General features: G+C 42.6%; 1 protein-coding gene across 11 annotated transcripts in view; it reads left to right on the top strand.

The window, feature by feature from the left end:
• The window catches only part of PKHD1 (PKHD1 ciliary IPT domain containing fibrocystin/polyductin), an 800,857-nt gene that overhangs the window by 44,762 nt on the left and 732,964 nt on the right, over positions 1-23,131 (top strand). For all 11 annotated transcript variants that reach the window (XR_004538726.1, XR_004538727.1, XM_033936724.1 and 8 more), the window contains 2 exons: positions 1,958-2,048; positions 15,555-15,612. Coding sequence is in view for 9 of the 11 variants with exons in the window: in XM_033936724.1 (XP_033792615.1) it covers positions 1,958-2,048; positions 15,555-15,612 (149 nt within the window). In the remaining 2 variants the exon portion in view is untranslated. The remainder of the gene's footprint in view (positions 1-1,957; positions 2,049-15,554; positions 15,613-23,131) is intronic.

Here is a 23,131-nt window from a genome sequence, read left to right as displayed (position 1 = left end):
CATCGAAACAGGCTAGTCACTCCCACCTACTATGATACAGTATGCAAGCACATCAGACAGTCTTTCTTTATAGTCCAAAGTCCTTATTTAAGAAATTCTTTACCCCATACCCCTATGCCAGCAGACATCCCTAGATCATTTTAAAAGCGAGCTGAAGACCTTCCATTCCACAACACATTCCACTAAAATTCCTTTTCTTCAGCCATAGCACATCCTGTTTTGTTTTGTTTTTTTTATCCTACCTCTCTTTCCTATCAAAATTGTAGTTCTTCCCTCCCATGCTATCTGCCTTTTTTCATATTTTAGATTGTAAGCTACTCTGAAGAGTCCCAATAGGGCTTGATAGTAAAATTTAAATAAACTTGAAACTTGAAGCCGTTCCATGTATTCACCTCTTTTCCATGAAGTATTTGCTTAGGTTACTCCTGAGTCTATTCTCTTTTACCTTCATCCCATGCTCACTCATTCTGGAGCTTCCTTTCAATTGAAAGAGACTCACTTCATGTGCATTTATGCAATGGAATTATTTAAAAGTCTGTATCATATCTGCCTTCTCCCACCTTTCTTCCAAAGCCTATGAGGAACTGTTTCAAAGGTTTTGCTAAAATTTAAATACACCACATCTAGCGCTCTGCTTCGACCCAACTCTTTGGTTACTCGCTCAAATAAATTAATCAGATTTGTCTGACAAGATCTGCCTCTAGAAAAACCATGCTACCTCGGGTCCTGCAGTCGATTGGATTCCAGAAATGTCATTATTCTCTGTTTTAGAAGTCTTTTCATTAATTTACATACTACAGCGGTCAGACTAACTGGCCTGTAGTTCTCAACCTCCTCCTTACTTCCACTTTAGTAGAGAGGAACCACGTCTGCCCTTCGTAAGTCTTCCAGGATCAACCCCTACATTAGAGAAGCATTGAAAAGATCAGACAGCAGAGCCACCAACCCCCTGTTTCACTAAGGTACGCTAACCGATTAGCATGCGCTAAACGCGTCCATAAACTAACATGCACGCGTTAAAGTTTAGGCACGCTAAATCGGTTAGTTGTGGTAATTGGTTAACGCACCTTAGTAAAAAAGGGCACATGATTTTGACCATTTCCTTCATTACCCTCAGATGTCTGCTATCCAGTCCTCTGTAAATTGTTCAAGGACGACTCTGCTTTTGTTTCCCTTAATCTATGAGCACAGAAAATAAATATTTGCTAAGCAATTCTGCGATATCCGTGTCAGCTTCCACATATTCCTCCCCTTCAACCTTAAGATCAGAACTGATTTTATTTTATCGACCCTTAAGCATACACATCCAAGGTGGGGGTGGGGGTGGGTGGGTTTGCATTGGAATTTAATTAGGAGAAATATATGGAGGGTTTCCTGTAGGTATGTACTTTTTCTGATTATTTGGTGGGGGGTGGGGGAAATAGTTGTACATTAATGTCTATAAGTTTAATCTGCATTTCGTGTAAACTTATGTATAATGAAATTGTTTGTTTGCACTATGGTATTTTGGAAATTTAATAAAGATTTACAAAAAAAAAAAAAAAAGAAAAAAAGATCAGAAATTCATCAAATGTAATCTTCGGATTGCCTAACAGTTTTCTCTATATGAAATGGTGTAAAAACAGTCTGCATCTGTAAGCGTGAAAACAATTGCTTCTGGCCCTCAATATGCATGATACAAATAAGAAAATGTTTTTTCAAATAATTTAGAAACTTTTTGATCCTGGAAAATTTATATTGTAATGGCCCAAGATGATCTGGATAATCTAAATCATAATATACGCATACCATAAATCTGTGCAAAAATTGGTTTGCATTCATTGCAGTCTGTAAAATGCCTCCTTCTGCAGGCCAGGGAAGAATGCTTGAGAGTGAATCATCTGGATTAATCAAGCACATAGTAACCACCTGCGATAATCTCAGGGAGAAATTGTTTGGTTTTCTTGTGTTCTTTTAGGATGTCACAGCAGGAGGGCTTATACAGGCTGGAGGTCATCGTTACTGGGCAAGCTGTGAACTACGTGTGTGACAGGAACTGCATGTTCAAGGTACCATGAATTGTCTGGTGTATCTCTCTGTCTAATGGAACCTCTTTACCTCATCTTGGACATTATCAGCACAATTAAAATATGAAGTTATGCTTCAGTCCGAACCTTACATTGCACAAGGAACTTGATGCCTTCTACTTCAAGTCCAGGTTCAAACCACAGTTCCCGCAGATTTATTTTTTTTAAGTTCAATAAGTTTTATTTAAATTTTCAAGAAAGGTACAAAAATGTAACAACAATGGAAGAGAATACGGAAGTGCAGTACACAATTCAAACGCACTGTAGCAAGCATTAAATCATCCGAAAAATCAGAAAGTGAAGCATATCATAGAGAAATTCATAAGCAGAATAACCCAAAAGTATATGAAATATATCACAATTCAGACATAAGGAGAGAGCAAAAGCTGCCAATTTCGCTCAAATGAGTGTAAAGATTTATTTTTAAAGGCAGCAGCTCTCTCATATTTAGCTGTGACACAAACCATGTTCCACCAGCCCGCAGATTTATTTAAAAAATTATATACCGCCTATTAGCTATGCGGTATACAAATTACATACACATTATCTTGAGCTACTTATCCTCAAAACAGCAGCAATTTAGATGACTATAATTGCTGGGCAAGACCAGTTACTTCTTGTGGAATGTAGTAGGGATGCACATGGGAAATGTCAAATATTTATGACATGGGCAAACAAAAATGAGCAGAAAATACCTGAAATTTCATATTTTTCTTTGCCATCAATAATAGGCACTCTTTTTAAAGAAGCATGCACTATTTGCAAAGAAGGAATATTCTTTATGAAAGAGCAGGTTCAAAAAAATGCCCAGAAACCCCCCCCAACAAAATGAACGTTCCCATAACTGACATGGGAAACAACGTAAAACAAAAATGTTCTAGCTGCACACCACTAGAACGCGCAGAATGATAGGAGCTGATCTAACATAGTAACATAGTAGATGACGGCAGATAAAGACCCGAATGGTCCATCCAGTCTGCCCAACCTGATTCAATTTAAATTTTTTTTTTTTTTTCCTTCTTAGCTATTTCTGGGCAAGAATCCAAAGCTTTTCCCGGTACTGTGCTTGGGTTCCAACTGCCGAAATCTCTGTTAAGACTTACTCCAGCCCATCTACACCCTCCCAGCCATTGAAGCCCTCCCCTGCCCATCCTCCTCCAAACGGCCATACACAGACACAGACCGTACAAGTCTGCCCAGTAACTGGCCTAGTTCAATCTTTAATATTATTTTCTGATTCTAAATCTTCTGTGTTCATCCCACGCTTCTTTGAACTCAGTCACAGTTTTACTCTCCACCACCTCTCTCGGGAGCGCATTCCAGGCATCCACCACCCTCTCCGTAAAATAGAATTTCCTAACATTGCCCTTGAATCTACTTGATCTGCAAGTGTTCCAGCAGTCCAGATAAAAAGCAGACAATATACAGTGCTCTCCTGGTCTTTTGCGGTCCCAGTCATTCGCGATATTTTCTGACCGCGAATGACCGGGCAGGAGAGGACAGCCGGAGCGCCGGCGAGTGAAGGAAATCACTCGCGGTATGCTCCGACTGCCTCTTCCTGCACTAAAGTTGGGCCTCACCAATCAGGAGCTGCTTTGACATGCAGCTCCTGATTGGTGAGGCCCAACTTTAGTGCAGGAAGAAGCGGTTGGAGCATACCGCGAGTGATTTCCTTCCACTCACCGGCGCTCCGGCTGCCCTCTCCTGTCTCCCCTTGCTAAAAACCGTATTCGTGGTTTTTCAACATTCATGGGGGTTCCTGGAACAGAGCCCCCGCGAATATCAGGGGAGTACTGTACACTAGAGAATGACACGGGGAAAAAATCTGTCCCCGTCACCGCCCCGTCACCGGCCCACCATCCTCTGCACCGCCCCGTCACCGCCGATCCCTTCACCGCCCCATCACCGCCACTGCCATCCCATTCACCGCCCCGTCACCGTCCCCGCTGCATCCATATAAGCCTTTTTCCTTTCACTCCCTCCTTCCAATTTGAGCCGGGAACACTAGCGATCGCACGGTCCCCGCGGCCACTACCTGCCTGCCCGGTCGATCCTGGTGTTTGGCCGGCTCTCTCCCTTCTCCTCACCTTGGTTTGTGGGTTTTCTTTTTCGGCAACCTGCGCGCTTTCCCAGGGAGCCGCACACGCGCGGCTGCTCAGTGTTCGATCTTCTGCTCTGCTGCAACTTCCTGTTTCCGGTTGCGTCAGAGCAGAAGATCGAGGCTGAGCAGCGGCGGGTGTGCGCGGCTCTCTGGTAGCGTGCGGGTCGCCGAGGAGGAGGATCTGCGGACTGGGATGAGGAGAGGGGAGAGAGCTGGCTGGACACTGGAATCGATTGGGCGGGCGGGTGTGAGCTGCGGGGACCGCGCGATCCTTCATGCCTCACTGCGGGGGACAAGACCATTCACCGCCCCGCGGGCGGTGAATGGCCTTGTCCCCGTCGCCGCAGCGACTGCTAGTTTTCTTCCCCGTTTTCGGCGGGTGACCCGCGGCTAAAATGCGGTGGCCGTGGGTAAACCGCCACCGTGTCATTCTCTACTGTACACCAAATGGTGAAAAAATAGTTGATAATTTATTGAAAACAGAAGAGATAAAAACAGTGCCCAATGTGGCCACATTTTGCGCACATACAGCTGCGTCAGGAGCAGATAACTAGAAACTGTAAATGAATGAAGCTTTGTGGAGCACTGTTGTGACCCTGTTGGTTAATTGCCAGGTTTGTTAACTCTAGAGGGAAGTGTGTCCCATTGGTTCCCTTTAGTTATCTGTCCCTAATGCAGCCGTACTTAAGTGAAACGTTGGCCACTATTTTTATCTTTCCTGTTTTCAATAAATTGTCACATAAAACTGAAGTGACACATTAACAGCCTGTTATAGAAAGCCGCGTGGCAACAGCCCCGAAGCCCATAGAGATTTAAAGGGCTTCGGGGCTGTTGCCGTGCGGCAGCCGCTAGTGCGGCTTTGTAAAACAGGCCCCTTAAAATCCCTAAAACATAAAATAACTCATCAATGCCAAACTGTTTCTGGAACTTGGAGGCTTGGTGGATGGCTGTCTAACTGCCAAGCTCCCACCTTTGAGCATCATATATTGGATTTAAAGCAATAATTTTTCTCCTGATTCATTTAAAATCTGTGGAAATTTCATCAACTAAACAAAAGTTACAAGAAACTCCTGCTAGATCAACAGGAAAGATCAAGAGATTAAAGGAGGATTCACAAACTTCCAGTGAGGTTCCTTTACCAATGAATGCCTTAGATATGATTGAGGTAAAGGAAGCATTAAGAAACATCAATTTAAACCTAATTGAAATGAAGAAAGAAATGAATCTTATGAACAGTAAGTTTGATATATTAAATAATAGAATGGACAAATTGGAAGATAGAATGGGAAAATTTGAAAACATACAACAAAATGTCAAGGAAGATCATAATATTTTGATGGAAATGAATAAAAAAACTTATAGATATGCAAAATAGGTCTAGAAGTCAGAATTTAAGAATAATTGGTTTAAAGGAAGGTGCTGAAGGGAAAAACATGATCTCTTTTTTAGAAGAAGCAATACCAAAAATTCTTCGAATAAAAATTAAAGGTGCACTGGAAATTGAGAGAGCACATAGAATTGGAAAGAAAAATGCTCAACATCAAGAAAAACCTAGAACTGTAATATTAAGACTATTTAGATTCCATCAAGTACTAGATATTTTAAAAGCTGCAAAAGAGGCAAAAAAATCTAACATACAAAGATTCCAAGTTGGTCTTTCTCCCAGATTTTGCATAAGAGACTGTCCAGGTCAGGAAAATTTTTTTACAACTTAGACAACCTTTGAAAGAAATAGGAGCTCAGTATAGATTATATTATCCTGCGTTAATGAAAATCACATACAAAGAAAAACTTCATCAGTTTAATGATACGGTAATTTAGCGCGTGCTATTCCATGCGTTAAGGCCCTGACGCACTTTAGTAAAAGGAGCCCTAAGATTGCAAAATTGTAAAAGGTTATGATTTTGAATTTCATATCTTGTATATGTTTCTTTTTGTAAACATTTATTTGAAAATTCTAAATAAAAAAAAAAAAAAAAAAAAAGAATGAACAGGTTTTTCATAACGGCAAAACACTTATAGGGTGTATGTAGTCTGTATACTTCTAGAATACTGGTACGGTAATAATTTTTCTTTCATACTGCTCCTAGCAGTTTCCTCAAGCTCACTTGCAAACAGCTTTCTTTGGGCTACAGTGCTATAAAACATTTACACCAAAGCCGGGGGGTTTACTATATTTGTATCCTATCCAACACAACCAAGTCATCGCAGTAATAATTTTCAGCCAGGGGCCACAGACTGCATCTCTCCCTGGTACAGACCACTAGTCCTGAGGTTGTGCATGTAGACTCACGCAGCTTGCTGTGACCCTTGGCAAGTCACCTGCTCCCCAGATAGACTGTGAATTCCCCTGGGAGAACGGTATAGAAAACTGAATAAATAAATAGGTGTTATTGAGTTTATTCATCCTATAGATCTGAACAATCCTGGTGAAGTAGCTATCATTAATGAAAAACTTGAAAGAATTAAACTCTGGTTGGATTCAAACATGTCCTTAAACGTTGATAAGCCAAAAGTCATGACTTTTCCATTCAAAGAAGGATTATCTATACAGGCTCCTTTGAAATTTGACTCTTCACCCATCAAATCTGCACCTTCATTAAAATTGTTAGGGGTCACTTTAGATAGCAAATTTTCTTATCATCTCCATATTAGTACGGTCGTCCAGTGATGTTTTCACCGGCTAAGAATGATAAGATCAATTTCTAAACTTTTGGATACTGCATCTTTGAACATCCTAATCCATTCCCTTGTTATTTCATGTATAGATTACTGCAATGCCCTTTTTAAAGGAATAACAAAAAAAGAACTTAGGTGACTTCAGATTGTGCAGAATACAGCAGTAAAAATAATTTATAATGCAAAGAAATATGACCAAGGGCTCCTTTTATCAAGGCACGCTATGGGGGTTAGCGCGTTAGACATTTCATCACGCGCTAACCCCCACGGCAAGCCAAAAAACTAATGCTTCATCAATGGAGGTGTTAGCGACTAGCGCGGCAGGTGGTTTTAACGTGCGGTATTCTGCGTGTTAAACCCCCTACCGCGTCTTGAGAAAAGGACCCCCAAGTCTTCCCCCTTCTGCATAAAGTACATTGGCTACCTATTAAGCACCAAATTAGTTACAAAATTCTCCTTTTAACCTTCAAAACCCATTTATATAATCAGCCAGAATTTATTGATAAACTACTTATTCTATATAGCCCATCCAGATCTCTCCATTCTGCAGCTCAAAATCTCCTTAACATTCCATCCTTAAAATATATTAACACTTTAAGATCCAATAATTTTGCAGTGACAGCACCTTCCCTTTGGAATTCCATTCTTAATTACATAAGGGAAGAAACTTCCTTAGGCCCTTTCAAGATTAAATTGAAGACTTTCCTATTCATAGACGTTTTTGATACATAACTGCCCTCGTAAGGGCAACAATCTCATTGTTGTTTTTCAGGTCAGCCCTCTCCTTATTATTCGCCCCTTATTTGTTTTTTCCTTTCCTTATTGTAGTTCTCCCCCTTTTCCCTCTTGTTTTAACTTCTGTTGGTCTGGTGTATGTATTTTTGTTTTTACTGACCAATCCCCAGTAATGATATGTTCTGTTTTTAATCATTTGTTTTTGTGCCATTGTATGCCAATTATGAATTTTATTGTACACCGCTTTGACTTTTAGACTAAGCAATATAACAGATTTTTAATAAACCTTGAAACCTTGATAGATGGTACTTCTCTGCTCCCATGGGCTATGTACACTTAAGAACATAAGAAATGCCTCTGCTGGGTCAGACCTGAGGTCCATCACGCCCAGCAGTCCGCTCACGCGGCGGCCCAACAGGTCCAGGACCTGTGTAGTAAACCTCTATCTATACCCTTCTATCCCCTTTTCCAGAAGGAAATTGTCCAATCCTTTCTTAAACCCCAAAACTGTTCTCTGCCCTATAACGTCCTCTGGAAGCGCGTTCCAGGTGTTGACCACACGTTGGGTAAAGAAGAACTTTCCATAGCATACCCAACTCCCAGGGCAGGATTAACCAATAGGCCACTTAGACACATGCCTAGGGCCCGAAATGGTCAGGGGAGCCTGATGAAGGAGGGCATCAACATTGGTTTTTCCAAACGGCGATGGGCCCCTCGATCAGCAACGCAGGCACCCCCGATCGGCAATGCGGGTAAGAAAGGCAACGAGAACTGTAATTGTGCAAGCGGTGCTGCTTGCCCAAAGCTTCCCTCTGACGCAGCTTCCTGTTTCCGCCTGGGCGCATGGTGGAGTGGGGCGGGGCAGGGGGGCCCAGTATACTTGTGTGCCTAGGGGTCCTCGACGAATTAATCCTGCCCTGCCAACTCATATCAGACTTGGGGAGAAAAGCCCTGACCTAGGAACCCAAATTGCCCCTACATGTTCTTATTCTGCTCTCTATCTGCTCCCAGGAACGCCTTTTTGCAATCTACTCGTATTTAAACTAAGGGCTCCTTTTACAAAGGTGCGTTAGGGCCTTAATGTGCGGAATAGCGTGCGCTAAATTGCTGCGCGCTAGACCTTAACGCCAGCATTGAGCTGGCGTTATTCTAGCAGCGTACCGCGTGGTTTAGCGCATGGTAATTTTGTGCGTGCGCTAAAAACGCTAGCGCACCTTAGTAAAAGGAGCCCTAAGTGTCATGAAAACTCACATGTCATTTTTGGCTGGTCGAAAGAGCCTGTTTACAAAGCAGTGCTACAAAGTGTCTTTAGTGTCCCCTTGCAAGGGTCTTTCCTGTGTACCTAAGCCATTTTTAGCGCAGCAGTAAAATGGCCAATTTCTGAATTTTTGCATTAAGTATCAAGCACTAATGTTAAGGGCAATAACTATTATCTTCACATTCAATAATAATTCATCAAAGTCTTAAATATTATTGAATGTGAGGATAATAGTTATTGCCTTTGATCTTAATACACAAAAAATATACAAAAGCTTGCCATTTATTTTCAAGCACTAATGTTGCCATTAGAACATAAGAATAGCCTTACTGGGTCAGACGAATGGTCCATCTAGCCAAGTAGTCCATTCTCATGTTGGTCAATGCAGGTCACTAGTACCTGGCAAAAACCCAAAAGGAAGGGGGGGGATTTGGGGGGGTTTGGAGGGGATCTGTTTTTGGGGAGGGGGATGCTTAGCTTGTTTCGATGCCCTAGGGTCCTCAGAGCCCAGACCCTGGGGGGGAACTTGGTTTGCGACTTTCTATTTTCTGCCTGGCATTTCACTTCATGGGGGGGTGCTGGTGGGGAGGGTTTGGGGGTGGAGGGAACTTGGGGTGGTTGGGTATTTTTTTGGGTAGGTATATTTGACATGTTTGTGTTAGGTTGTCTTTGCTTATGCAGACATTGCCTCTGTTTTTTTTCTGTGCTGGCATTTGTTGCTGCTGTATTCACTTCTGCGTGTATTTTTTTCATGTCAATAAAAATTGTTTACAATCTAAAAAGATTAGCCCGTGAGTCCTTAATGCCACTTATTTTGTGGGCAATTGAAGCTCACATGCTAATCAGTTGCCACAGACATGCCCCTTCCGTGGTAAAAGTAAAAATATATATTTTTTACTGCATGGTGTGCGCATGCTAATCCAGAACTTACTACAGAATGCCTGAGTGCAACCCGCAGTAAGCCCTTATAACCTGCGGTATACACCTGCTAGTACGTACTGCAGCTTGGTGAAATGATCCGTAAAGCAGGCAATTATTTGCCAGACCAACTTGCTTGGTAGAAATGGCTTTGAAAGTTGTTTTTTCCACTCTTTATTGAGCATGTATGGGTTTTAGTGCAGCCTCTGTGTGCTTATGGTTAATTTCTTACCATTGTAGAGTCCTGCATGCTTTTTATACCAGGTTTCTCAAAAATTGTCATGCCTGCATGGTCTCCTCTGAACAGGTCACTAGCATGTTTTAAGCAAACTTCCACTGGTAGCCTCTCTTTAAGCACTATACAGGGAATGAGCAAAAGGTCAATGTTTTACTAAACTGTACATTAAAAGTAAACAAAGTATTTTGATGGTTCAAACAGCTCAGAGAGCTAATGAAAACCCACCAGGGGACTTGGTTAATGAGACACATTCCAAGCTAAATAAAACACAGTATCTCTTTGTTATGGGGCTTGGAACTTGTGAGCCGTATTAAAGATTAATTTTTTCTCTCCAGTAGACTTCAACCTGCTGCAGGCAGTAGCATGTTCGAATGGCTCATGGAGGGTTTGCTTACCAGCTGGCAGTCACTGCTTATCACTCTAATCTTTTTTCCTTTTGGTGGTTTTGCCTATTGACCTTACTTCTGTGCAATACGCAGCATGAGGGGGAGCTTGGTTTTGAGGCTCATTAAATTTTTAACTTGTGCAGGCTTTGATTTGGAGAGGAAGCCAAAGCCAATAGATGCAGATTTCTAGAAAGGGAAAAGAAGGGAAAGCTTAACTTTAAAATCTTAAACTCACTAACTCTGCTGATGATCTCTGTTGTGTTGTAATATGCTACAGCAGTGTATCGCACTAGTGTGTCGCACGAGATTTCAGGTGTGCTGTGAGACGCTGGGGAGGAGAGGCGCCAGCGCCAGCTGACTGCCTCTTGTGGTGACAAGCACATCCTGTAGGCAGTCAGCTGCTGCCAGCGCCTCTCCTCTTCCCTGGCGTCTCACCTTTTTTCCGCGCTTCTTCTTTGTCACTTCTCTGCCCCCACTGGAAGCTCGGGGCCCTGTCTGGAGGGCCTCCGCGCATGCACGGACGTCGACGTGATGATGTCACGCATGCATGTGATGTCGTCGTGGCGACGGCTGTGCACTTCCGGGTGCCCTCGAGCCACATCTGCCAGTTTAGTGTGCCACGGCTCATAAAGTTTGCGAGACACTGCGCTACAGCAAGAATTCAGGAGTAACTCATGTCTGAGTACTAAATAGAAAGTACTCACAGTGAATCAGAAGCAACATCAAATCTAATATAATAAAACCTTTACCTGCGCATGCGCAATTGAATGTGTTATATTTGTGGCGCGTTTGCGGCAGTGGAGCCTGTGGCAGTTTGATTTGTGGCGGTAAGAGGAGCATTGCTATTGCTGACGTTGCTTCCAGCCTAGGGCAGGGAGGTAGGCTTCAACTCGCTGCTCCTGCTTGCTTCAGGCCTTCCTCGCTGCCGGGATCCTGCTCCTGCCTTCGCGGAAAAAGAAAGTAGGTGGGAACTGACAGCGATTAAGGACCGAAGCAAGCAGGAGCAGCAAATTGTGAATGCTGCGCTGCCGACGGCTGTGTGAGACCTGGGAGGAGAGGGGGGGGGGAACGAGAAACGCTACTGATGGATGGCCTACTACAGGAGAGGGGGAGCAGGGAAGGGGTTCTTCTGGACAGGGGGAGGTAAAAGGAATGGAAAAGGGCTACTGCAGGACAGGGAAAACGGAATGGGTGCTGCTGGACAGGGGGAGGTAATAATAAGGGAGAAGGGCTACTGCAGGACAGGGGGAACACGCAAGGGGTGCTGCTGCACAGGGAAGGATGGGAGGGAAATTCTGCTGCTGCATAGGGAAGGGGGGAAGGGAAGAGGAAAAGGGGGCCAGGAAGCAAACTTACTATGCTTTGGGGGAAGGGGTGTACTGAGGGGCAGGCAGCAATCTTGGTTTGCTCTAGGGTGGGGGGGAGACAGAAGGGGGCCCCGGGAGAGACAGAAAGAAAGGAAGGCAGGCAGGCATAGTGCCACAGAGAGAGACAGGCAGGCAGGGGGCCACAGAGAGACAGAAAGACAGGCAGGCAGCGCACGAGAACGAAAGACAAACGCACACAGAAAGACAGCGGTCAGGGAGAGAGACTGAAAGCAAGAAAGACAGACAGACAGGGGGCCAGGGAGAGAGACAAAAAGAAAGAATGACAGACAGACAGGGGGCCAGAGAGAGAGATAAAGAAAAAAAACCAGCCAGCCAGCCAGCGGCCAAGGAGAGAGAGAGAAAGAAAAAAAGGCAGACAGACAGCTAGTGCCAAGGAGAGAGAGATAAAGAAAAAAAACTAGACAGCCAGCCAGCGGCCAAGGAGAGAGAGAGAAAGAAAAAAAGACAGCCAGACAGCTAGCGGCCTTGGAGAAAGAGACAAAGACAAAAAGACAGACAGACAGTGGCCAAGGAGAGAGAGACAAAGAAAAAAACAGACAGACAGTGGCCAAGGAGAGAGAGAGAAAGTTTTCATTAAATTTTGTGATCTAAGTCTACACATCTATTCTAGCACCCGTTAATCTAACGGGCTTAAACACTAGTTGATAATAAAAGGAGGCTGTAATTTGTCTCTGCAGAATCAGTTTTACTCTTTAAATTCCAGTTTCCTAAAAGTGATTATATCCTGGTTGGTAGGGTCTATATTAGATAATGACATGGGGACAAATTTTTCCCTGTCGGAACTCATTTTCCCATCCCTGCGACTTCTTTTCCTATCCCTGCCCCATTCCTGCAAGCTGTATCTTCATTTTAAAATCACAAGTGTTCAAGGCTTGTGCAGTTAAGGCAGAGCTTACAGGAATAGGATAAGGACAGTGATAGTGACAAAACTCCTGGGGATGGGACGGGGAACTTGAGTTCCTGCGGAGACAGGGAAAAATTTGGCCCTATGTCATTCTCTGCTCTATAGCAGTGTTCTTCAATGCAAGGCCAAGGAGACCTCAAAGGTAGTGCCAATCATCACTCTGTTTAGTTTTTTCTCCACTACTTTCTGCCTCTCTATGCAAGCTCAGACAGAAAGTGGGAAGCAGATGGAGGGAAGTGTCACATGCTTGAAGAACAAGGCATTTCTCAATAGAAGCAGAGCATGCATTTAGAAATACCTAAATCCTTGAGAATTCCCTCACTGAAACATTTGAAGGTGGGCTGGAAGGGATGAAAATCATTGTCACACACTAGTCAGCATTGTCATGGCCCTGCAAGGGAACATATTTGGTGGCTTTCCTTTAGCTTATTTGGATCCAAAGTGTCCCTGAATTAAAAAGTAGTGAAGATCTCTGCTCTATAGAGATATTGGCCTTTATTTTTCATGTTATAAATTTGTGTACAACAAACATGGTAGCATCCAAGTTGCCTAATTAATTTGTCCACATTGCTAAGGATGCATTTTAGCTGCTGGTCCAAAGCTGCAAGATTTCCCCTTGTCCAGGATAATCTGTTTTGGACCCCTCCTTTGCATTTCATCATCTTCAGTGGAAGAGTACACATGATTCACACTTAGCTTCCTCCAGCAATGCAATAATCTAAATACGAGGGGGTGCTGTAAAATTAGCCCAACCAACTTCCTACATTCTGAGCTTTATTTTGCCACTGTGGCTGAAAAGAGTGTTATTTTATTTTGCAAAGTGGTAATTTGCAGAATCATAATGCTATGTTTTGACATTGTTTCAGATCATTGATTGATGGAAGTGAATAAAAAGAATAACTTGAAAATATCTAAAATACTGTGTGCTAAAAAAACATAATGAATAATGAAAGTTAAAATATGGGTCTCATAAGTACATGTCTTTTAGGTTTTAAGTTGTTTCATTTCTCACTTTCATTTCGTTTCTAACATCTCAGTTATACCCTCTTTCCTTACTTATTTTTACCATGTCATTGTACTGTGAGGTTCCACTTATGGAATGTTCATTCCAGGCTCCTTTCCATTGTTCTTTTATAAGTTCCCAATATAATTTCTTAGCACTTTTTTTCACCATTCTGGTCTCTAGTTTTCCTTGTATGCACAGTTCAACACCACTTTCTACTTGTTTCTCTTATACCGTTTTGGTTCACTAGATTTATCACTGTCTCCTTATGGACTATGCCGCTGTGGTTTTCCAAATTTCACACTTTTCTCTGGCGTTTTTTCCTCTTTGGTTTTCCTTTTTTCCTTTCGCCTTCCATAGTTAGGGTCAGCACCTATCCCCTTTATCTCGCATTGTGTTTTTCCCTCACTTCGCACTCTCTCTGATATTTCTCTCCATCGGTTCTTTTCCCACTGGTCAGTGTTTTAGACAAGACCCACTTTCTTTCATTGGCACCACACAGCACTAGGCTCACCCTAACACGTGGTTTCCTCCCACTATCCAACGCTCAGATAGAGGTCTCATGCTTTTTAGAACACATTTGGCTACTCATATTTTTGGTCACACTTCTTTTTTTCCTTTTCTTCTCTCTTCTTCTCATTCCGCGTCAGAATTCCATCAGTACGTTATTATTCATATTGTTGGGGCCTCTGTCTTTTTTCCTTTGTTGCACAGTTTTTGGCATATTTAGCTTATTTTAACTTTCATTATTCATTATGTTTTTTTAGCACCCAGTATTCTGGATGTTTTCAAGTTATTCTTTTTTTGTGCCAATTCAGATTTCCTTCAAATGTCTTCATTGGCATGTCTTTATTTTGCACCTGCACCACCTTCATTACCACTTTCTATTTCACATCAATGCTTTTGTATTGCATGCCATCTTTTTATTATTACTAGCTCACGTTGAACCTATTTATTCACTTCCATTTATACACACTCACTTATCATCCTTCCATCAGATCTCACCTCTTTTCAAGCATCTCATATTGTTAGCACCTTTTTGCAGTTGCATGCAATAATTAGGCCCACATTTTATAGAGTAGCACTAAAGACATTTGCATATTAATGCCAATTTGTGATGTCATGCTGATCCATAAGCACACACAGTTAGCACCTAAACTTAGACACTCCTCATATAGAACTGCCCCTCACATGTAGATCTGTAAATCGATTCTAAACATGCTGTTTGCTTAGCGAATTCGTGGTCCAGCGTTTGTGGACTCAGTCGTTCGTGGTTTTTCACTGCAACCGGCAGCCACTTTAACCATGTGGTTGCTAGGACCGCAAAGACTTCTCTTCATGGACAGGATAGCCTCTTCAACGTCGCTTTGTGCATCTGCTGCCAGGAAATCCCTGACGCCGCATTCTTTGCCAGAGAATGGAAGCCCTTTGCTGCCGCTGCCGTCAGAGAAAAAGAAAATGGCATCTGCGGTCAGCACAAAAAAAAAGCAACTGGCTCCAAAGGCTTGCAGAACCTCTTCCCGGCAGGTTTACATCTTCTAAAAAAAGTTTAAACTATGAAATATGCTTTTTTTTTTTTACCACATCCAATATTCGCAAATTTCAGGGGAGTACTGTACATTTATTTTCCCCCCTGGGAATGTGCTCATGGGCAAGAACTATTAATCTAAGGAGATGGCTTTACAAAATTGTCCCCATAAGGCTTTTCCTGCTGCATTAATAGAACTGCAAACCTAACAGATTTAGGATTGGATAGAGCAAAATGGTGTTTTAAAGGCTGGCTTGTCAATGTTAAATATCAAAGTATGGCGATATCACTTTGGAATTCAGCTGAGAATAGTGTGTCAAGTAATTTTTTATTTTGTTGCCGTATTTTAGTTTTCTTCTGATCAAACACCAGTGATTTATCAAGTCAACCCACCGTCAGGAGTTCCAGGTAAAATGATTTTTATTAAAAGATGATGTTTGAAACATGCACATTAGTAATAAGAGGTATTTAGAGTTATCCAGATCTGTTATCAGCCCTGGGAAGGAAGCCAAGATGTAGGAAAGATAGGGAGAAAGAAGTTTGAGATGCAGGAAGGAAAGGTTTATCGTTTATTTTAAACCAGATTGAATTGTGGATGACTGAATTTAAAGTGAAACTTAATTCTGAAAAAACCAAATTCTTCCTGGCGATTCCTAATGACAAAATTAAAGATATGTCGATATTTTTGAATGGTCAGGATTTTCCTATAGACTATTCCATAAAAATTTTGAGAGTGACATTGGACCGGCATCTCACCTTAGATGAAGATACGGATTTGTTAGTCAAAAAATGTTTCTCAGTCTAGTGGAAACTCCGAACCATTAAAAAATATTTTGATATAGACTTCCCCCTCCGTATTTGCAATTCCGTATCTACAGAGTCACTTATTCGCGGTTTTAAACAAAAAAAAAATTATTTTCATTTTTTGGGCTATTTTAAGCCCTGTAAGCCCCCCTTAAGCCTTACCTGGTTGTCTAGCGGGTTTTCGGGGCAGGAACAATCTTCCCATGCTCCTGCCCTGTACAGATCACTCACAGGAAATGACTCTAGAGACTACGGGAGCTCAAGGCAGCCATTTCCTGTGAGTGATCTGCATGGGGCAGGAGCTTGGGTAGATCGCTCCTGCCTGAAAACCTGCTAGACCACCAGGTAAGGCTTAAGTGGGGGCTCACAGGGCTAAAAATAGCTGGGGGAAGCAGGGGATAAGGGCAGAACCAGCCTGAATATTATTTGCGGTTTTTCCATATTTATGGGCCGGCCCTGCCCCTAACCCCCGCGAATACGGAGGGGGAAGTGTAGTATCATTTTGTCTGCTAGTTCAGTCTTCCATCTTAAGTATGCTTGACTATTGCGATATTATTTATTTGGGAACATACAAGAAAACCTTGAAAAGACTTTGAGTTATTCAAAATTCAGCAGTTCAGCTGATTTTTGGTTTGAAAAAAATGGGAACATACTTATTATCACAAACTACATTGGTTACCAATGGAGGCAAGAGTTTTGCAGTCCAACATCTGGTAATTTGTGTCATCTTCCATTCTGGGAGAGGGGAAGGAATAGGAGGGATGATAGTAATATGTATGGAAATTATTGAATTGTATATTTGTTTAATTCATTCATTACAATGTTATAATTGGAAATAAAACAATTGGGGGGGGGGGGAGGGAAGGGGGAAAAAGGGTGAAGGGAACAAGGGGAGTGTATAGAGGTAGGAAATAGGTCATATGGAAATATATTTTGGAGGAATGATAAAAATATGTATGGAAAATAATATAATATAATGAATATAATTGTAATGAATATCTTATTGTATTATATTATTATATATTTATTTGATTCCTTCAATAAAATGTTATAAATTACAAATTTTCCTGTATCTGTTTTAAATCAGTATTTGGTATGGCTCTTGCGTACCTGTTCTCTTACTTTTTTCTAGACCGTTTTAACAGGCCTACACGCAGAATCCATATGTTTGCTTACCCAACAGTAAATGCTTGTTGTTTTAAAAGATTTCTTGCATTATGGGTAGGAAAAATGAATGACTTGGCTGGGTAATATTATGCGTGCTCCATCTTATTTTATTTTTTGAAAATTAGTACAAAAAAACACAGTTGTTTGATCGATTTGTAACCTAACAATTCACTGCTTTAATTTTTATCTTTTTATCTTGTATGTATTTCTGATGATTTGTATTGTATTTTTTTCACTGATTGTCCAGTACTTCTTATTGTAAACCACCTCAAACTATTATGGCTTTGGCAGTATACAAGAATACAAATTATTATTATTATTATTTTAGCTCTGTCTGGTTAATATACTGTAGAGAATAGGGATTTGCTGTCATTTGTAATAAAATGCCATTGACTGGTATTAGAAAGAGTGAACACTATCCCCCCAATTCTGTAAATTGCACCCAAAGTTAAGCGCACAATTGGGCACTCGGCTATAGAATAGGTTCAGTTATGTGTGGAGCTTAACCCTCCCCCCCCTTTTATGAAGCCACGTTAGGGTTTTTTAAAAATCTCCAGTCATAGAAACATAGAAACATAGAAAAAAGTGGCAGAAAAGGGCTATAGCCCACCAAGTCTGCCCATTCCAAGTATCCCCCCCTGAATTTACTCCCTTAAAGATCCCACATGAGTATCCCATTTTTTTAAAAAAATCCGTCACGCTACTGGCCTTTATCACCTGGGGTGGGAGTCTGTTCCAATGATCCACCACTCTTTCGGTGAAGAAGTACTTCCTGGGATCGCCATGAAACTTCCCTCCCATGATTTTCAGCGGATGCCCTCTGGTGGTCGAGGGTCCCATGAGCCAGAATATATCATCTTCTGACTCGATGCGTCCCGTGATGTACTTATACGTTTCAATCATATCTCCCCGTTCTCTTCTTTCCTCAAGTGAGTACAGCCGCAACTTCTTTAGTCTTTCTTCATACGTGAGATCCTTGAGCCCCATGACTATCCTGGTGGCCGTTCGCTGAACCGACTCGATCCTCAGCATGTCCTTTCGGTAGTGTGGGCTCCAAAACTGAACACAGTACTCTAAGTGAGGCCTCACCATGGCTCTGTACAACGGCATCATAACTTCAGGTCTCCTGCTGACGAAACCTCTACGGATACACCCCATCATTTGTCTTGCCCTGGAGGAAGCCTTCTCCACTTGATTGGCAACCTTCATGTCCTCGCTAATGATCACTCCTAGATCGCGTTCCGCCGTGGTCCTAACCAAGGTCTCACCATTTAGTACATAAGTTCTACGTGGGTTTCTCCTGCCCAAGTGCATTATCTTGCATTTTTTAGCATTGAAGCCTAGCTGCCAAGTTTTTGACCATTGTTCCAGCAGCAGTAGGTCGTGTGTCATATTATCAGGTGATAAGCCACTGCCTACTATGTTGCAAAGTTTGGTGTCGTCGGCGAACAGTGATACCCTTCCTCTAAGTCCTTGCGTCATATCTCTTATGAATAAGTTGAATAGAATCGGGCCCAGGACCGATCCCTGCGGCACTCCACTGATCACATCCGATGCTTCGGATGGGGTACCGTTTACCACCACCTTCTGAAGTCTACCGCTCAGCCAATCCCCAACCCTTGTAGTTAGAATGTCTCCTAATCCCATTGATTTCAGCTTGTTCAGTAATCTTCGATGAGGGACACTATCAAATGCTTTACTAAAGTCCAAATATACCACGTCCAGTGACTCTCCGGCGTCCAGTTGTCTAGTAACCCAGTCAAAAAAGCTAATCAGATTAGATTGGCAGGATCTACCCCGGGTGAACCCGTGTTGGTGTGGATCACGCAGTTTTTCTTTGTCTAGGATTGTGTCAATATTCTGTTTGATCAGTGTTTCCATGAGTTTACATACTATAGACGTGAGACTCACCGGTCTGTAGTTTGCTGTCTCTGTCCTGCAGCCCTTTTTGTGGAGTGGGATTACGTTGGCTGTTTTCCAGTCTAAGGGGACCCTTCCTGTGCTTAGGGAAAGATTGAAAAGAACAGATAATGGTTCTGCCAGGACTTCCCTTAACTCCCTGAGCACTCTGGGGTGTAGGTTATCCGGCCCCATGGCTTTGTTTACTTTGAGTCTTGAAAGTTCGCCGTAGACACTACTGGGCGTAAATTCAAAATCTTGAAACGGGTCTCTTCGGATATCTCCCGTCTGCAGCTGTGGACCAGCTCCCGGCGCTTCGCGGGTGAACACTGAACAGAAGTATTGGTTTAGTAATTCTGCCTTCTCAGAGTCTGATTCTGCAAAGTTACCGTCCGATTGCTTCAGGTGTACTATTCCATCTCTGTTTCTTTTCCTGTCACTAATATAGCTGAAGAAAGATTTATCCCCTTTCTTAATTTTCCGTGCTAGCTCTACCTCCATTCGGAGTTTGGCCTCTCTGACTGCTGTTTTGACAGCTTTGGATATGTCTAGATAGTCCTCTTTTGCCCCCTCTCTGCCTAAAATGTTTGCAGGCGATAAAAGCGTCTTTTTTCTGTTTCACTAGATCTGAAATTTCTTTACTGAACCATTGGGGTCTTTTGTTTCTCCTGCGTTTACTTACTGTCTTTATGTATCGGTCTGTTGCTACGTGTAGTATGGACTTCAGAGACGACCACATAACCTCTACATTGTCAGTTTTTGCTTGTTTATGTAGCTCCTGATGGACGAAATCTCCAACGCTATCTCCGTTGGTGAGAACCAGGTCTAGTAACGCCTGGTCCCTGGTGGGCTCCAATACCAATTGCTTGAGACGTGCACCCTTTATGGAGTTTAATATTCTTCTGGTGCTACCCGTAGTCGCGGAGAGTGTGTTCCAATCTGCATCTGGCATGTTGAAGTCTCCTAGCATTACTGAGTCCCCGCGCAGTGTGATGTTCTCTATGTCCTCGATTAATTCCATGTCTTTGTCCTCCTGTTGCCTGGGAGGTCTATATATCACACCAAGGTATAGGCATTTTTCATTCCCTCTGGCCAGGTTTACCCAGAGGGATTCCCCAGTGTATCTAACATCTGTGATTCTGGTGGTTTTGATGCTTTCCTTAGTGTATAGTGCTACTCCTCCTCCCAATTTACCCACTCAGTCGCAACGAAGTAGGTTGTACCCTGGTATAACCATATCCCACCCATGCGATTCCGTGAACCAGGTTTCGGATATCGCTATCACGTCAAGATCGGCGTTTGCTATCTCAGTCTCTAATTCTAGAATTTTATTGCCCAAGCTGTGTGCATTAACATACATGGCCCTCCATATCTGTGAAGAGTTTACTTTATGAGTTAGTGTGGCTCCTAAATTATCAGTGATATTTTTCCCTGAATTATTGTGGATATTATTGGTACTTACCTTAGACTTGGTAGTGCGACTTGCCTCCTCAGAGTGGTTTCTTACTGCTCTGGAATATAAGTATGTACCCTCCCCCAACTTACCTAGTTTAAAGCCCTATGGAGTAGGCGGGCCAATCGATGTCCAAATACGTTTCTACCTCTTCTGGTTAGGTGGAGTCCGTCTGGTCCTTGTAGTCCCTGGAGCGTCTCGCCGTGGTTTAGGAATCCAAAGTTCATTTCTATGCACCATTCTCGGAGCCATTCGTTAGTCCGTTGAATACGCTCTTCTCTAGCTCTGCCTTTGTTTCTTACTGGAAGGATTGACGAAAAGACCACCTGTGCTCCTATCTGCTTCAACTTCTTTCCCAGCGCTCCAAAATCTCTGGGGATGTTCTCTGTGGCATTCCTAGCAGTGTCGTTTGTGCCTACATGGATGAGAAGCATGGGAAAATGATCATTAGGTTTTAGGATTTTGTCTAGGTTAGTGGTAATATCCTGGATCTTGGCTCCAGAGAGACAGCAGACCTCTCGACTGCAAATTAGGCCTGCAAATTGGTCCCTCGGTGCCCCTTAGCATGGAGTCACCAATGACTACCACTCTTCATTCCTTCCGAGGGGGCCGGTCTGCGTGCTCTGGATTTGACGTTGTGAGCTGGGTATCCTCATGAGCCTCTTCTGCTATTTCCTCGGTGGTTCCATCCTGTAAGATCTGAAATCTATTTCTTAGAGTTAGCTGTGGTATTGCTGAACGGTTATCCTGTTGAAGAGAAAAAGAAGAAGAAGAAGAGAGTGAGAATGAGGTGGGTTTATTTCGCTTGCCCGTAGAGGAGGTTACTAGTTGCCAGGGGCCAGCATCTCCAATCATCTCCTGTACTCCAATCGTTGTGTTTAGTGCTGTAGGTTTGGGTGTGTCAAGGATGGACCTGTCGTGGGTTCTCTCTGTGATGTGTGACAGTTCCAGGATGGCTTCGTCGATGAAGGCCTCGTCATCCCTTATGCTCCTCAGGCGCTTCACCTCCTCCCTGAGGCTCAGTAGTTCCTGCAAGATATCCTCGCCTAAATTTCCCAGCTCCTCTGTCTGCGTAGAGACTGTAGTCCCGCTGTAAAAGCTCTGATGCTCATAGGAATTCTATGAGCATCGGAGCTTTTACTGCCATGGCTGGCGATAACCCTAATGTGTCTTCATAAAAAGGGAGGGGGGTTAATTAGCGAATTAGCACTACAGTAAATTGGTAATAAATAATAATTGGCCTTAATAAACAATAATTGACAACAATTTTCAGTTATGTGTATACAGTATTCTATCAACCTAATTTCTATGGTGTGCAGCTTGAAAAAGAGCATGGGTGGATCAGTGGCATGCCAAGCAATTCGACAGGATGATATAGAGCAGTGGTTCCCAACCCTGTCCTGGAGGACCACCAGCCAGTCAGTTTTTCAGGATAGCCCTAATGAATATGCATGAGAGAGATTTGCATATAATGGAGGTGACAGGCATGCAAATCTGCTCCATGCATATTCATTAGGGCTATCCTGAAAATCTGACTGGCTGACTCCAGGACAGTATATTAACCAGACAGAGCTAAAATAATAATAATAATAATTTGTATTCTTGTATACTGCCAAAGCCATAATAGTTTGAGGCGGTTTACAATAAGAAGTACCGGACAATCAGAGTACTGTAATTTACACGCCTAACTGTCCATACTTTGGTGGAAGCATTTGCACTGGCCTTTGAGCAGGCATAAATATTTGGTGTGAAAATATAGATTTATGCCTGCTCCTAACGGTAGCTCCTTTCAGAATTGCCATAATAGAATTCATGCTTAGCACCTAACTTTTGACATCCTACAGAGAATTACCCTCTGTGTATAAAGAGGGCATGCTCTTAGAGTGTGCACTTGTATAGGGAAACTAAGCTATTGTGACATCACCAATGAGGTTGGCTCTTAGGCATTGATGGAATGAAGCATTATGACATCACAATATGAGGGACTACTGAAAAGTTCTCAGTCTGACCAAGAAGAGAATAATGTGGAGCCATGAAACTTACAAGTTATTCCACATTTTCTTCACACTTTTCATTTTATTTCATATCATTGAAACAAAAAGTGTCAAGAAAAGTGAGGAATAACTTGTAAGTTTCATGGCTCCACATTGTCCTCTTCTTGGTTGGGCTGAGAACTTTTCAGTGGCCTCTCGTAATGGGAAAAGAATGTACACTCTTTAAGAAAAGAGTCTGCTCCTCACAGATAGTGCATGCTCCTTTGCAGAGTGCACACTCTTCATATCATTTGTTCCGAAAGGAAAAATACCCAGAAAAGGTGGTGAATGTGGTACAGTTAAAGCTACAGCCTCAGCACCCTGAGGCTGAAGGTTCAAATCCACACTGCTCCTTGTGACCCTGGGAAAGTCACTTAATCCCCACCATTGCTCCAGGTACATTAGATAGATTGTGAGCCCACCAAGACAGACAACAAAAAAAAAAGTGAGTACCTGAATAAAGTCTTGTAAACTGTTCTGAGCTTCCCTGGAACAACAGCATAGAAAATTGAATTAAAAAAAATATGATATACAAGTTTTTGGGTTGCTCATCCCTAATAGATGGATTTGC

This window comes from Geotrypetes seraphini, chromosome 3, assembly GCF_902459505.1.
Source record: "Geotrypetes seraphini chromosome 3, aGeoSer1.1, whole genome shotgun sequence".
NCBI classification, from domain to species: domain Eukaryota; kingdom Metazoa; phylum Chordata; class Amphibia; order Gymnophiona; family Dermophiidae; genus Geotrypetes; species Geotrypetes seraphini.
Note: the sequence above shows the minus strand (reverse complement) of the source record. Positions and strands in the feature narration are given on the sequence as shown.